Source organism: Corvus kubaryi, unplaced genomic scaffold (assembly GCF_017639235.1).
Source record: "Corvus kubaryi isolate FWS band 111438036 unplaced genomic scaffold, C.kubaryi_AGA036_p1.0 133, whole genome shotgun sequence".
Classification (NCBI taxonomy): Eukaryota; Metazoa; Chordata; class Aves; order Passeriformes; family Corvidae; genus Corvus; species Corvus kubaryi.
The window spans coordinates 16582613-16597685 of record NW_024580667.1 but is presented as its reverse complement, the minus strand read 5'-3'; the positions used below and the strand labels follow the sequence as shown (position 1 = coordinate 16597685).

Sequence of the window (15073 nt, the reverse complement as noted above, 5' to 3'; positions counted from 1 at the left end):
CAAACATTTTTGTCACAAATGTTGGAGGCAAGCTCAGCCAGGCTTTCAGAAATTGCTTTCTCTCTACAAACTGCCACATGTAGTAATTGCTCTGCAGCCAGATTCTTTCAGTTCTGAAACTGAAAGAATCTGAAATTTTCAGATTCTTTCCACTGTCTTCATACTATTTACCCACTTTCAGTGAGGTTCCGCTGAACTGTAAATTTAGCCACTTATTTGGAAATCTCTTCACAATTCAGTAGACCTATTCACCAAATAGAATTTTTCAGCTGATTGGCCAGAGTTCCTTTATGAGGAGAGGGAAGTTCAAGTATTCTGACAATGATAGGCAGTTCTGTAACAAAAATGTTCCATATTTATATATTTTTAAAAAAACTAGACTAATGGTTTTGATACTATTTTTGTTGAAGCAAGAATAGTTGACTTCTTGAATTTCTCACACAATGCTTTAGCACAGAGAAGAAGTCTGCATGTTGTTTTCAAGCAAATTGATTATAAGCAATTATAAAAAGCAGTTTATAATATGACACTCTAGAGCTAGTTAAAAAACTGTACATTTCTTTTTCTTAATGGATAAAATGGGATTTAGCATTCTAGGCACTCAGCTCACAAAATAAATAAAAAATACTTACCCTTGCAGGATAGTGTTCAGTTTTTGTTGTAGTGACCACTTTTCACATGAGTGCCTCTGAAAATAAATCCTGTTTACCACCCTTCAAAGGCATTTATTCTATCTGTATATATTTATTACATGCTGACTAGTGTTTGCCTGATTTACATACTCTAAATGTCAGCATATTCTGAATAAGAAAATAAGCCTTATTTATTTAAATAATATTTAAAGAAAATAAACGAGGATTTCACTTATGACTATTTTCCTCTCTTCCTCCATCTTAAAACAAAATGACCTACTACATGCGTAGGATAATATGTTCAAGTGACTGTGTGCATAGGCATTGAATTGTTTCAGGAAATAGAGTGAAATAGGCACTATAAAGTTTCTGTGTACATGATATTAGTGATGCATTTTTTCATTTTACTTTTGGTGAGTGTTAAAGTTCCACCACATTAAAGGAGCTGGTGAGGGTATAGGAGTGTTTAGGAGCTGGTGCCATGAATTTTGAGGAAATGGAGAGAGCCGTGCAGGATGGTGGGACTCTTGACAGTCCTGGTTTGCATCTTGGTACTGCTGCAAAGCTCCTTGCTCTTGGAATAGAACTGAAGAAAAATTAATTTTTTTATTCTCTTTTTTAAAAATTTGTTTTGTAATGATTTTGTCACTTATTGATGTACATTTGAAAATCAAGAGCACTCTGTGTAAATTCTAGAAAATATTCTCAGTTTGGTAGCTTAAGAAGAGAGAGCTTTTTTCTTCCATCCCTGCCCCTCTTTGGGCTCTCAGTTCAGTCTTAGCCTCACTACCACACACTGAAACACCCCTATTACCCCCCGTTTATCTGCAGTCCCTTGCATTCTCCTCCTCTGTTGCCTTCAGTTATCTGTCAGCTTTGGGGGGAAGAAGCTCTCTTTTCAGATCATTCTTGGCTCTTCCATGGTCTGCACAACCTATTCAGGTAACTGTTTCCATAAAACCACAAAAATAGGGTTTTGGAGATATCTTTGCTGTGTCACTTTCGATTTACGCTCACTAGTTTGGTCCAGGTAATTGACAAGGGGATTGAGAGGGCAGGTTAATATGAAAATAACTGTAGAAAGCCAGGCTACCATTTCTGGGAGAGAGGCCAGTTCTGCTGCCAGTAATTTTGTTTTCCTGGTTTGAAAAATTAACAGCATTGAATGTTCCGTCTTTTTTAAAGTTGACTAAAGAATTGAAGACAATTGAGAGGTGTCTTTGCTATGAAGGGAGAAGAAAATTTATTAAAATTATTAAAATTAAACTTGCTAGCTGTTAGCATAAGCTATTGGAGAAAGAAACCTGATAGAATAGATGAGGAAGTTGATACTTTGAAAGTATTGAGTGCTTTGATTTGGTCTTATGATATTTGAGAAAGTCTTCTGTTATTTTAATGCAAAATTTTAAAGCAAAAAAAAAGAGATCTTAAATGATCACTTCCAGCTCTTTAAAGTAGCTTAAGATTTTGTATTTAAAAACCAATTATTTTTAATGTGGAAGCTACTGTTACTTATTATTACTTTTAATTATATTATTCAGCTTTCTAGGCTGAAACGAGAATTGGCACAGATGAAGCAGGAGTTGCAATATAAAGAAAAAGGAGTGGAAACTCTGCAAGAGTAAGTTAAAAGTTTGTGGGAGGATCTTTTTTTGGGGTTTGGTGTTTTTGTTTTTTTAATTTGCCTTGGAATGAATTTCATAGAAAAGTGATGTTAAAAATTAAATGCTAAATGCTCTGCTTCAGACTTTCTGCTGTGATAGTGATGCAGGGTGAGAACAATGTGAAATGATGGAAGAAGGGTTGGACAGAATTGGTTGGAGTTGTGATTTCATAGGTTCACATGCAAGAACAGTTTTATAGGCCCTGTTCTTTGACTCTTCCTTAAGATATTGCTTGAAGTGGAATTAGATTTTTAAAAAATATTTCCCAGATATTTTTTCGAGATACCTACTGCCTGGAGCACAGCCCAAAGCACCATGCTGTAGAGTAGTTTCCCTGTGGCAGTACCAAAGCTTTCCAGCTGGGCATAGAACTTTCCTTAGGGGGAAATCTCTACACCTCAACACTGCTTCTCCCTGTTACCTGATGACTAGGCCATCTCATTCTGCGCTGTATGGCTGATTTGTGCTTGTACTGTAAATCTAGTGGTCTGTGAGACCTTGGATTTTGTTGCATGTGTGCAAAATGACTGCATATAAATGTGACTCTTTGTCTCCTTCCAGTAAGGAAAGGAATCTCAGGGCAATTTGCCACTGCTCCCAGGACTACTAGGCAGCCCTGCTCTGTTTCCTGTGTGCTCAGTGGTGTCAAAGGTTGTGAAATGTTGTGGTGACCCTCTCCCTGCCACTCTTCCTGCAGGCCATCTGATGGGAACTGCGTGACTTCCATCTGTGTGCTGCTTAGTCACCTACACACATAGCTCATACATGGGATGCCCAGTGGGATAGGGAGAGAGGTTGCCAGGCCATGAAAAAGATGGCAGGTAAACACAGGTTGTTGTGGCTTCCAGATTTCTTCAGCAAGGCCAGCAGCTAGACCAAGAGCTTGAACAGCACTTGGATCTGCCTTGGATATGTGGCTGTGCATTTAGAAACCTTGACCTTTTTTCCAGCATGCATGTGAACAAACTGTCTAATGCAGGAGCTTCCTGCAAATATTGGAACTGTTGCATGTCTAATGCATTTTGCAACTTAAGTACAGCAGGTGCAGGAATATTTTGCAGCTTTGGATTTATTGCGTTGGTGCTACAAAGCATGAGCTTTCACTTCAGGAATTCTGGTGAAATTCCAGGGATCCTGGAGCAGTTAGGGTACTTATTTTCCAATTTTGATTGGTAGTACAATAACAAAACAAGATAAAGGAAGATTCTCAGATTTAGCTTTTAAAAAAGGGGTAATCCATGCACTTAATATTTTTGGTATGTTTGGTTGGTTTTTCTAATAACAAAATTTTCTATTTTTTTTTTTTTAATAAACAAGGCTCTTTTGTTTTATAATGCATTTAAAAAGTTTCATGGAAGAAAACTTGTTCAACCCAAAATACCAACATTCTTCATTGGCAGATACAATGTAATTGTTTTCAGGCATAAATGTATTTTTATTGAAGCATTTAGAGGTAGTTGGGTGAATTGGTAATGTATGATATTAACTGAAAATTAGTAAAATTAAGCACTCAAAAATACTTGCAGTTTCAATATACTAAGTAATATTTTAAATATAGTCAGCTTCTCAGTATGGTGGCCTAGGTATGTAAACAGTAACAGAACAAAAGCAACTTTGTCTTTTGATTCTTAGTCATATTTTCTCTGAGTAAGAATTGCTATGCCTTTTCTACTTTCTTTATTTGTTTTCCTTCTTCTGGTTATTGGGTTATTTTAAGGGTATAGGTTCAATTATTTTATAAAAGGACTAACCACTTGACTAGGATGATGAAAATATTTGAAGGCCATTTGAAACTCAAGATTGTTTTAATTAGTATAATTCATTTAAGATAGTTCAGCAAAGTAGTGCAACTTTTTGAAAAGTAAAGTCTGCAAATGATTAAGAATACAAATGTTAGTCTTGGATTATAGCCCAAGTGAAGTTGCCCATGCTCCAGGATGGGGTTATAGGAGAGACATTCAAGAGAGGAATTATTTTAAAGCATATCTATTAGTCAGTGGTAACTCCATTCATGTAGTTTAAGAGTTCAAGCATGACAGCTCGGTGCTTCAGTGCTGCTCAGTGCTGCTGTTGCTGCAGTCACCCTGTGTCCCGCACTGGGTGGCACTTGCTGTTGCCTGCTGGAGCTGGGCAGTAACGCGGTTCAGTGCTCGAGGCTCGAGCTCTGCGTGCCCTCGGTCAGAGCGAGCCCGGCTGTGTCACCTCTGTGCGTCGCTGAAGCGACCTCGGCATCGGGAAAGGCGCTGCTGGCTGAGCTCGCTGGCTTCTTTACAGAGGAGACACGGCAGGAGCCGATGATACAGGCCCACGTTAGTTCGGAGGTAGAGACAGGACGTTCTGGTCTGGCTTCTAACAGGTTTATTGTCAGAAGTTCTGCAACCAGAACATGGCAATGATCTTAATCTGGGATCCCGCTGAGAGGCTTTCCCCTCAATTTTATAGGGGGTTTGAAAACCGCGGGGAAAGGGGAAAGCAACCAATGAGTTACAAGGCAGGGGGAGGATACAATTCAACAAGAACCAATGAGAAAAAACTGAGAGGTGGGAGTTCTAACAAAGAACCCAAGAACAACCGAGTATCCGAGAAATTTCCCGAACACGGGGAGGTATCTTGGGATTCATTGGCATCTCGCTGCCCCAGCCCTGCAGAGGGCTGGGTCATAGCAACAGGGGTGAACCTTTTGCCTGTGTTACCTGGAGCTGAGCTCTGCTCTCTGCCGTGACTTCTTCACTTGTGAAAGAGACTTGTGGTTTTGGTTTTGTTTTGTGTTTTAAGTGTTGGGGGTTTTTTGGAGTGAGATACAAGAGATACATGCGGGGTTTTTTTGGAGTGTTTTGCTTCTAGGAGGAAGTGAGCCAATTAAGAGAGTACTTAGACTAACAACTGAAGAGAGGAGCTTCTCTCACCTCCATGTGTAGTCAGTAGACAAATTAGCCTGAAAGCCTAACTGTGCTCTAGCCTGTCCCTGTGCAGTCTCTCCCCTACCTCCTGTATTTGTTGGGAGAGAAGGGTCACTCAAGTCGAGTACCAAGGCTGAAGGAGTTTAGTTTTCCCATATCCTCAAAGTAAGTATATTGTCTATAAAGACATCCATTGCTCCTTCTTTAACACAAAAATGCTGGGGTTTCCCCCCTTTCACCCCTTCCCCTTAAAAGTTTATTGCACTTCAGACATTTCCCACTTCTGTTACGTTTTCTAAATTTTTGGTTTGCATCATTCTTCTTCCTTCTTGTGCTAAGTCAAAGCTTCAAGTCACTGCCAAACTGCAAATGGCATGCATCCTGTTCAGGTTTTTTAAAGGCAGGTACATCACTTTATTTCAAGTGTAAGCCAAGAACAACATTAGGAGCCATCAAACTTTGGGCTTTACATTTGGCTGAATGTTTGCTTTGAAAGTCTTACCAGAATAGCATAATGTGCAGAAACTGGAACTTGCTGCCAGGTGACTCTCTGTGCAGCCTTTCCTGGGTATAGCTTTCAGAGAAGAGACAGCTTTTATGGAGAGGGCAGTTGGGTTGCTCAGTATTTCCATCATTTTATGTTACTGTCTGATTCAAATGCCTTTGTTAAATGCAAGTCTCTTACATTGACATTTTCCATGTACAGTGTCTGCCTTGGACTGTGTTTTGTTTTCTGTTCTTTTTAATTTTAGCAAAATGGCTTAGCCATCTTTGAGGAGAATGAAAAGAAAACAAAACTACAAAATGACTATAGAAGTAGGGTTTTATGAGGGGAGACACAATTGGAGGGGGGTTTTGATACCTCTACAACTTCAATACTGTCAGAATTCCAATCTCCTTAGAGCTGCAGCTTTTTATCGGGACGGTACTTTCTACAGTTTCATCTAAATTTGGCAATGTTGCGTGTGATAAAGCTTTGGACATGGGTCTGTGTTTGCCCAGTGAGACTTTGTAGAGCTCACTGTTTAAAGCCTGCAAAGATCCCCACCTTGCAGGATGGTGCACCTCAGCCTCCACCAGCACCTTTGCCCCAAGGTGTGTCTGATCCTGTCACGGTCCGGACTTACAGGGTTAAATATGAGCCTTTTCTGGAACAAATTCCTTCCTCTGGCCTGACAGCAGGGACCGAGAAGGAGGAGCAGTTCCTTCTCCCCTGTGTTTTCAATGACCCTAGTGCTCCCCGGCAGGAATTTTGGAGGAAGAAGGCGTTTAGCAGCAAAGGAAATGAAAACTTGGCCAGTTGGCCATGAGAGCAGAGTGAATGCTGTGAGAGGTTGGGAGTGACAGAGAATTAGGACTGGCTAAACAATTTGTAGCTACAGACTAATTTAGAGGTTAGGAGACCTGACAAAAGCTTTAAAATTAGATTTTTGCTCAAGTACAGGCCTGTGCTTTGGTGAGAATGGGAGAGTCTTGTGCATTTGAGAGCATGTGGAGGAAAATGGAGGAACGCAGAATCTGCCCTATAGGACTGAAACGATGACAAGCATATTAATAGTCCGTGTATCCTAGAAACATCATCTTATCTTCACAGTCTTGTATATTAGCTGAATATTCTTGCTATTCATACAGAGGTCCGATCTATATTTGTATCATGTTATTTTCCATTAATAAAATGGAAGATTCCTGTTAACTCTATGGCTTTCAGAAACAGATCTTTATGAAAAAAAGGAAAAATTAACAGACAATAAGTAATAAGTAATTTGGTAAGCTATGTTAGTCACTTTGGGTTGACAGCAATACTGATTTAAGCCTAAATATTTTTGGCAGTAGAAACTTCTCTGATTCTTTCCTTAAACAAATATCAGTTCATAAGCTGGGCTCCAAAGTGGCATCCAGGAACATGAATATGTGGATAGCTGGACAGAAATCTGGTTGAAATTAAATAATTTCCTTTTCCTGAAATGCCACCTTAGTCCTGGCAAACAGTATAATGAGCAGTTGTGTAGAAGGCATTTTTGTGTCTAATATTTGAACATAGTTCTTAATATCGCAGTTAACTTCAGATATAAATGTGTTATCTTTTTAACGGGACTTTTAATGAATTGGATTAGTTGTTTTACCATGGTTTTATCTGTTCAGGATTTTAACTAAAAATAGTGAAGACTAGAGGAAACGTCTTGAAAACAAAAACAAACAAACCCCCAGATTAAATACACATGACATTTAAGTCCTTTCTTGTTCTTGAATTAGTATTCATAAAAGATTATATGTTTTGTTATGTAATTTGGGGAAATTTGTGTTGAAGTAAAAATCCTGAGATTCAGACTTATTTTGTGTTGTCTCCAAAACTAGGAACTATCAGAAAAAACCCAAACAAATCAAAACTGTAGGAATCAACCTGGTTTTTTACCTAAATATTGTGAGCTATACAATAAAACTACAGCGTTTTCATTCACCCATTTTTTCATTTTAATGTTTTAACTTCAAAGCAAGTAGTCAGATGTAAGTGGAATTGCACTGCTTGTGCAACTGGCAGAACACGCTGAGAGACTGTTGTTGGCACTCTTAGTTTAATATAATATCTATATTGAAACTTCTTAGTTAGTCTCAATATTTTAAATAGAGTTTGGGTATTCTTCTCCTATATATACAGCATACCCTCTCCTACTACATCTTTTTCTAGATTGAGGTCCTTTGTGATGAACAATGTGGTTTTTTATCTTTAATTCTGTTAACCTGATATGCCTTTTCCTGAAGGTATTTGTTCTTAGCATTGGCTTAATGACCATTACACTTACCACCTTTTCTCTATATGCATACTTTCTGTGCTAGATTAACAGGAAAACTGAGTTTTCCATATTTTAACAGGAACTTTGCATGGTTTTCAATTACTGTAAATAACGTGTTAAAACCCCTTAGCCATTTGTTGTAAATCCAAGACCAAACAGTTATTTTGGTAAGTTCACTATAGTCTTTCATCTTACTCTTTATCAAAACAAATTATCAAGATGATACACTGGACCAGTCTTCTGCATCCTGATACGTTGTCCTTTACTATTATGAATTGTTGGAAAAAAGGTTGAAAACTCAGCCAGTGGATGTTCCACTTGAGAGTTTTTAATATGTCAAGATGGAAACATTAGTATTACTTCAGTCTTATGTCATGACTCGTGCCCTTGCTTCTTGCTTAAAGATTTAAAATCTTCTGGGATGTTCCCCTATCATGTTTTTCAGTGCAGAATGGTAACGTCTTACAGATAACTTATGGAAAAGACATTCAAAGAGGCCTAAATGGCAGGAAAGCATTTGCAATAAAATTTTAGCATTAAAAATTTCTTCCTGAGAAAATCAAATGCCTTTGTTAGAAACTTCTAAAGCAGGATCAAGTAGAAGGCCTGGAAGAGATACTGCACTGTGTGATGCTGCATGAAAAAATGTGACAGCTAGACTGCTCATCGTTACCTTTTGAGTTACGACCATCTAGGTTAGTTTTAGGTTCATTTTACTTTTGGTGCATGAAATACCCCACAGACATCACTCATAAGTAAGCTCTGCATTAGAACATTAAACCCAGGAAATTTGTTAGTTCTGCAGAACCTCGGTCGATAATTGCTTTGCTTTGTCATTAGAGTGGGCTTGGCACTGAGTGCTGTGTTAATTCTGAGTAGAGTGTAATTTTATTCCTGGAAATGAAGTCGTACATGAATAAACAAGAAGTCTTAAAAAGTCTGTGCTTTCTAATTATGTGAAAATTCCTGAATTTTTCCTAATATTTTCAACAGGATTGATCGTAAGATGTCAAATGCTCATACAAATTACAGACTGGATGAAGCACAAGCTATAATGAGTGAACTTCGAACCATAAAGAAGGCTATATGCACAGGTGAAAAAGAAAGGCAGGACCTTATGCAGGTAAAAAATATGTTGATAGCTGCTATGGAGTAATTACACTGGATGAATAAAAGCCTTTGTGATGTGCGGTATTTGTTTTTATTTTATGTCTCTTTGTATTATCTATAATGAAGTAGGATTGAGAGTTCATGTGCTCAAATGTTAATAATTTTGTCAACCATGTTTTTCCCTTTGGATCTGTCACGATGTTATTTTTTGCCCCAAACTCTCAAGTACCCATATCAAGGCTCATGTTAGTTTCATACATTCTCACAAAACCCTCAAAGAGGATGATTAAATACAATGTATATGCAAGCTTGAAATTATTGAGGAATTAGAGCATGAGGATTGAGGGGAGATACATGCCTGAGTAGTGGTCTAACTTTTGAATGGCTTCTGTGTCCTGCCTCGAGCTCTCAGTTGCCTGTCTGTGTTATTAACATGATAGGAGCTTGATCAAAGAACAGTGAGCCTCTACCACCACAGTGACTTCACTATAGACTTGCTAAAATATGCTGCATATGCAGAGAGGTGGTAAGGACAATTCTCTTCACCCAGTCTTCAAACATTTGTTTGGAAAAAGGCATGTTTGTTACCTAAAGTTGTGGTACCATACTAAATTAACATTGCCACACAAATATTTTCTTTCAGTTTTCTCTGCAGTAGTGTTTTTCAGTTTTTTTAAATTTTTCTTTTTAGTTGTTAAATGATATGGAGATCTTATAATTTACATATAATGAATTTCCATAGTCATGCAATTATTAAGTCTCCAATGCATTACACAAAGATCATCTGATGGACCACAAATCCTTGTTCAAGTAGACAGAACACTTAAGTCACTATGAAAAGTTTCTGCCTTGGCAGCTTTTAACATATTTGTTATTTTGGGCTGGCCAAGTTTTAAAGTGATTCTCAGTCTTCCACATGCCTGGCTAGCAAGAAGTGATTAGAAAGGCAGTTCTTCATGGATGCAGTAACACACATTTTAGGAAACCAAATGGTAATATAACGACTTACGTGTGAGATCTTGGAGCAGTTCAACTACTGGCCTTGTTTTTACTTCCGCAATAGGTTCTGTTTTACCTTTTTTCCTTACATTTACAGTCCTCAGTGGCAGTAAATACAGCTGTAAACATTGAGATGCTTTGAAAATCATTTTTGGTAAACCAGCTTTAAGTGTGCTCGCAATTTCTTTACATACACTGTTGCAGGAGTTAGAACTCTAGGATCAAGGATTGGGCAGTGCTGGCAGGACTAGAATGCAGAGATTGCATAAGACAGAAGCAAAAATGGAAAGTGTTTCATCCTTCTTCATGGCTCTGTGTGATATACAGGAAATATGAATCTAGGAAGTATTGTTTTTTTAATTAATGACAGTCTGTTGCGATAGAATCCAATAATTCTACATTAGACTATGTGTAGTCAAGAGAATCTAGTTGTTCCACACAAGTGTAGCATACAAAACAGTTCTGCAGGTTTTGTTAAAATGGCTATACAGGATTAAATGCCATAGTTTACAAGGTCTAGAGTTGTAAAAATCGTGTATTTTTGCCAGCTTATTGAGCTCTGCAAAAATATCCAGCTATCTTTTTTAATTTTGACCAAAAAAAAATTACTTTCAGTGTCACCGAAGTAATCTATGCTATGCCTTTTTATAACTATGTGGAGATTATTGTCATGGATTTAGTTAGCTTTGTCAAATAAATGCAAGTCTATTTTAAATACCTTCCTAATGAGTTTAGAATTTGATTTTTATTTTCCTATCAATATTGGAATATTTTTGTCCCTGAAAACACTACATTTTAAGCTATTGCCGTTTAGACAAACTTTCTTATGAAATCTTTATTTTGAAATTTGTTAATAGAGGAGTTAGAAGTATAATGTAAAAAAGTATGGGGGTTTATTTCAGAGAAAGGGAGTAGACAGTTTCTTACTACTTTCTAATTTAAATATGGCCAATGTAAGCAACAGAGCTAAACATAGAAGTGACTCAGTCTTGTGTAGGTGCTTGGAAAATTGTAGCTGTTTTAGAATTATGATAATTGGTTTAGTTGTGTGGGAGAGGGTAGTCAGATTTAAATTGGATGTTGTGATTACAAATAAAGCAAAATATGCAGTGCCACTGCTCCAAAAAAGTGGGCAGATTTCTCATGTAAGGTTGAATAATAAAGGTGTGTGGTTAGGTTCCTGAAAGCAGTGTGTCTCTCCTCACCCATTGCTTTCATAGTTTTGTTTGTGTTCCCATGTGCATATGCTTTTAAAACGTTGTCGTCCTTGGAGAGCACTGGACTTTGGTTTTTGTGAGGTCTCTTCTCTTCTCTTCTCTTCTCTTCTCTTCTCTTCTCTTCTCTTCTCAATAGGTTAGATAGGAAGTGCACTGAAATTGTGCAGAGCGCTCCCAAATCAGATGGAACAGATAATGGTGAAATGACAGTGCTCATTTCTCTCTTTTTGGGTGAGTCTGGGCTGGTGTGCCTAGAACTTCACATTAACAGTAGGCTGCTTTGGCAGTTTCTGTGGGACTGCAATAAACAATCCTTAAACTCCAGCTGAAAGATGGATTCCTCTGTGTAGCTGGGGAGGAAATTACTCCTAGCTGTTTATGTAAATTGTTTCTATCTGAAAGTGTGCTAACTCGGGTTGTAACTTTCCGTGTTAGGGTTACTGGTGCCTGTGTTTTCACTCATCCAGCTGGAAGGACTCAATCTATTTATGCTTTCTCTAGGGCATAGGCACCTGTTCATGTAGATGTAAGTTAAGGTGATGCTGCTTGGTGATTGCCACCTGTCAAATGCTTTCTCATTTTAAAGTAGTGACCAGGATTCAGCAGCTGTGCCTGGATAGGAAGCCTGGCCAGCAGCCAAGTAGCCCTTCATTACCTGCCAGGGAGAATGCTAGAGGGAGCATACCAGGAGTTCATAAAGTAGCTGAAATACAGGCAAAAGCTTAGATTTAAGTTCTAGCATCAGGATCTGTGGTACTGCATGTACCTGTAACATAGTATGTGTTAGCCAAAGAAGGCTGATGGAGCATAACTTATTAGGAGAAACCTCAGGCTTTCTGAATCCTGAGTTTTTGTTCGTGTGACTGGCTATGCTTTACTGGGAAGAGGCCATGATCTGAAGTTATCATTTCCATGTTACAAACCCATTAGGGATCCTTCTTGATCCTCCGTACAGCAGGAGTCTTGACAGGACTGGATGATTTCCAGTGAGTTTTGAAGAAGAGAGTTAGACAGGAGTCTGCAGATTTCATAAAGTAAAAGTTGTTTTTTTTCCCAAAGTTGTGGAGCAGTTCCTTTCACAACAAGTCTTGGAGGATAAAGGGACACTAGCTAGGGATCTCTTGGCAATGTAACTTGAACTTGAATTTGCTGTTTCAGGGCTGAGAAGAAAATATGTTGTTTGTCCTTCATACTAAGATGGCTCAGGTCAATTGGGAGGTGGCAGAAGAATTGGCTTTTTTGGAGGACCCAAGACAAGTTAAGCTTCTGGAGGCAAGTGCTGGTAGCCTTGTCCCACTGCCAGCACATGTGGCATTGCTCTGCACTGTCCTCTGTCCCTGCCAATGCTGCTTTTGAAATCCCAGACCCTCTCAGACCTGTAGAGAGCAGGCAGAGACTGAAGAGGGAGCAGCATGTGCTGTCCGATATGTGGCATGTACCTGTGCGTCTCCTTGCCATTCCCTAATAGGAAAGAAACAGAGTGTGGTTTGAGGAGCTGTCAGGGAGGAACACAGGCCCCCACTCTTGTGGTTAGGGAGCCCACTTGTTCACTCATTCTCTACCAGGCTGGGAGTTCTCCCTCTTTTTCATCTCTGGTGGAGGCTGGCCTGAGGGAGGGGCTGGTATATGAGAGCAAAGGGATGGACCATGTATGATGGAAATGGAGGCCATCAGAAAAAGCTGGTTTTTCTGGCTAGTTTCAGGCCTACTACAGTTCCATAATCCTGGATGCTTCCTAGGCTCTGAAACCAGATGCGTTCATCTTCAGGGTGGCCTTGCTCTTCCTATCAGCAGCAAACAGTTGCTGTTACACAGGCTCATTTCTGGACTCTACTAATTGAATTTGGTGTAAGAAAAAGCAGCATTGCTGTGTTATCCTTTTTAAACTACACTTTGAAGACTGAGAAATCTTCTGATAATTGGATATGAACTGTAACCTTGGCTTGTTGTAAATCATCAGTGGTCAGAGCCACTGAAATTCCAGAGGACCAGCCTTTTCCCAATGCCGTGCTTCAGGGTTGTCCCTGATTCTGTAGTTCAGACACTAGAGTAAGCAGTTTTTTATGTGCATTTTTAGAACCAAATTGTTTGATTATGTTATGATTTATAAATTACTATAGCTCTTCAAATTTCTGATAATTTTTTCCCCCACATTTTTAGATTGTCCTTTATCCTGTGGTGAGAGGACAGAATGTTTTTAATTTTTGTTTGATGTGTAATGCTTAGGGTCTCTGTCATACATAACAGCTGGCACAGTGATTTTGTTACTAATGCTACATTATCTGTAATTTCTGAAAAAGAGAGAATGCACAATGAGAAAATAAGTGATACTAACAATTTTGTTCTTTTTAAGGCATTTTAAAAGCCTGTCAACCAAGCTTTTATTGTCAGAAAAGTTGTTTTTGTTGTTTTGTGTGATTCTGTCATATTCCCCTTTCCCCTCAAAGACTGATGTTTCTGCTTTATTCTGACAGTTTGTGTCATTGTCTAGACATTTCAGCAATGTTCCTTGCTTAACCCAAAGTGTAAAGTATCTCTTAACTATGTGAACCCTGGGTAAGAGAGCACAGGGGTGATATCTGCTGTCATAAAAGTGCAATCAATACAAGGTATTCATCAAGTTGGATGAGATAACAGTAGTGACTAAGGAATGTAACCTGTGCAGAACATGGCAAAAGGGCAGGTGAATCACATTTGTCTTCCATATCAGCTAGCATGAAGTTGACAGCTGCTAGATTTAAAGAGCTGCAAGCCATACAGAAGATAAAACATTCATAGATCTAAAACAACTAGTATTAAGTCTGTTTACTGTTACATTCATCTTTTAAAAGGAGAGGTTTATTCCAAAACAAACCTTTTGCATGCTAGTAACACTACAATGAATTTTGCTTTCTGTAAATAGCTCTGTATAGACAGGCTGCCAGTCGTATTCCTTAAATACAATTTTAAAATTTGTTTTCTGTTACAAAAAAGTATTATAAAACCAATTTTTTCTGATTTTTAAAAATATGTCTTCTCCTTTAGAGCCTGGCGAAGTTAACAGATGGATTCAGGAATAGCTGTTGTATTACGGATTCCCTGCAGGATCTCCAGCACAATTCTAGTTCACTCAGTGATTCCTGTTTACCTCAACAACACTGCGATGCTTGTTCTCAGACTGACATCACTGGCGAGGTATGCGAGTGTTCCTATGCGAAACATTTGCTGTACAAAATTAGCCGCTTTTGAACTGCAGCGATACAGTGCTACTTTTTAAATTTAAGAGGTGTTGGCTGGAGTGGAAGGAAAAATCTAAAGCAATACTGGTGGTGAGGAAGTTGCATTTGCTTGTTTCCATCGTGTGTGAGCTATGGGCTTGGTGGTTCTGCTGCTTGAGCATGGCAGAGGGATGCAGGAACATGCTTGTGGGCTGGTAAAATCAGCTCCTGGACTCAGCCAGCCCAGCCGAGCACTTCTTGCATTACCACTTCAGTGACTACAGGTTCATCCTGGAGTAATGGCTCTTGCTTAGGTGTCCATGGAGCTCTTCTCTTTATATTCCCAGCTCTGAATTACTGATACTTGTAATGAGGCAGGAAGGAAGAAAATACTTTAGCCAGGTTGAAGTTGCAGTAGAGACATGATTTTGCATGAGATGTTAGCATTGTGGTAGTAGTGATAGCTGTGTATTTTTAAATTTTTTTTGTAATCCTGTTTTTATCATGCTCACAGTCATTGTTAATATACACTGAAGATGTGTAGTAGATCTCTGCTCCTTTC

The 15073-nt window shown here is 38.7% G+C and overlaps 1 protein-coding gene across 3 annotated transcripts in view; it reads left to right on the top strand.

Moving 5' to 3' along the window:
- Window positions 1–15073, top strand: part of WWC3 (WWC family member 3) — a 102670-nt gene that overhangs the window by 48557 nt on the left and 39040 nt on the right. For all 3 annotated transcript variants that reach the window (XM_042037967.1, XM_042037958.1, XM_042037951.1), the window contains exons 5-7: window positions 2174–2253; window positions 8982–9111; window positions 14339–14488. In XM_042037967.1, the coding sequence (XP_041893901.1) occupies window positions 2174–2253; window positions 8982–9111; window positions 14339–14488 (360 nt within the window). The remainder of the gene's footprint in view (window positions 1–2173; window positions 2254–8981; window positions 9112–14338; window positions 14489–15073) is intronic.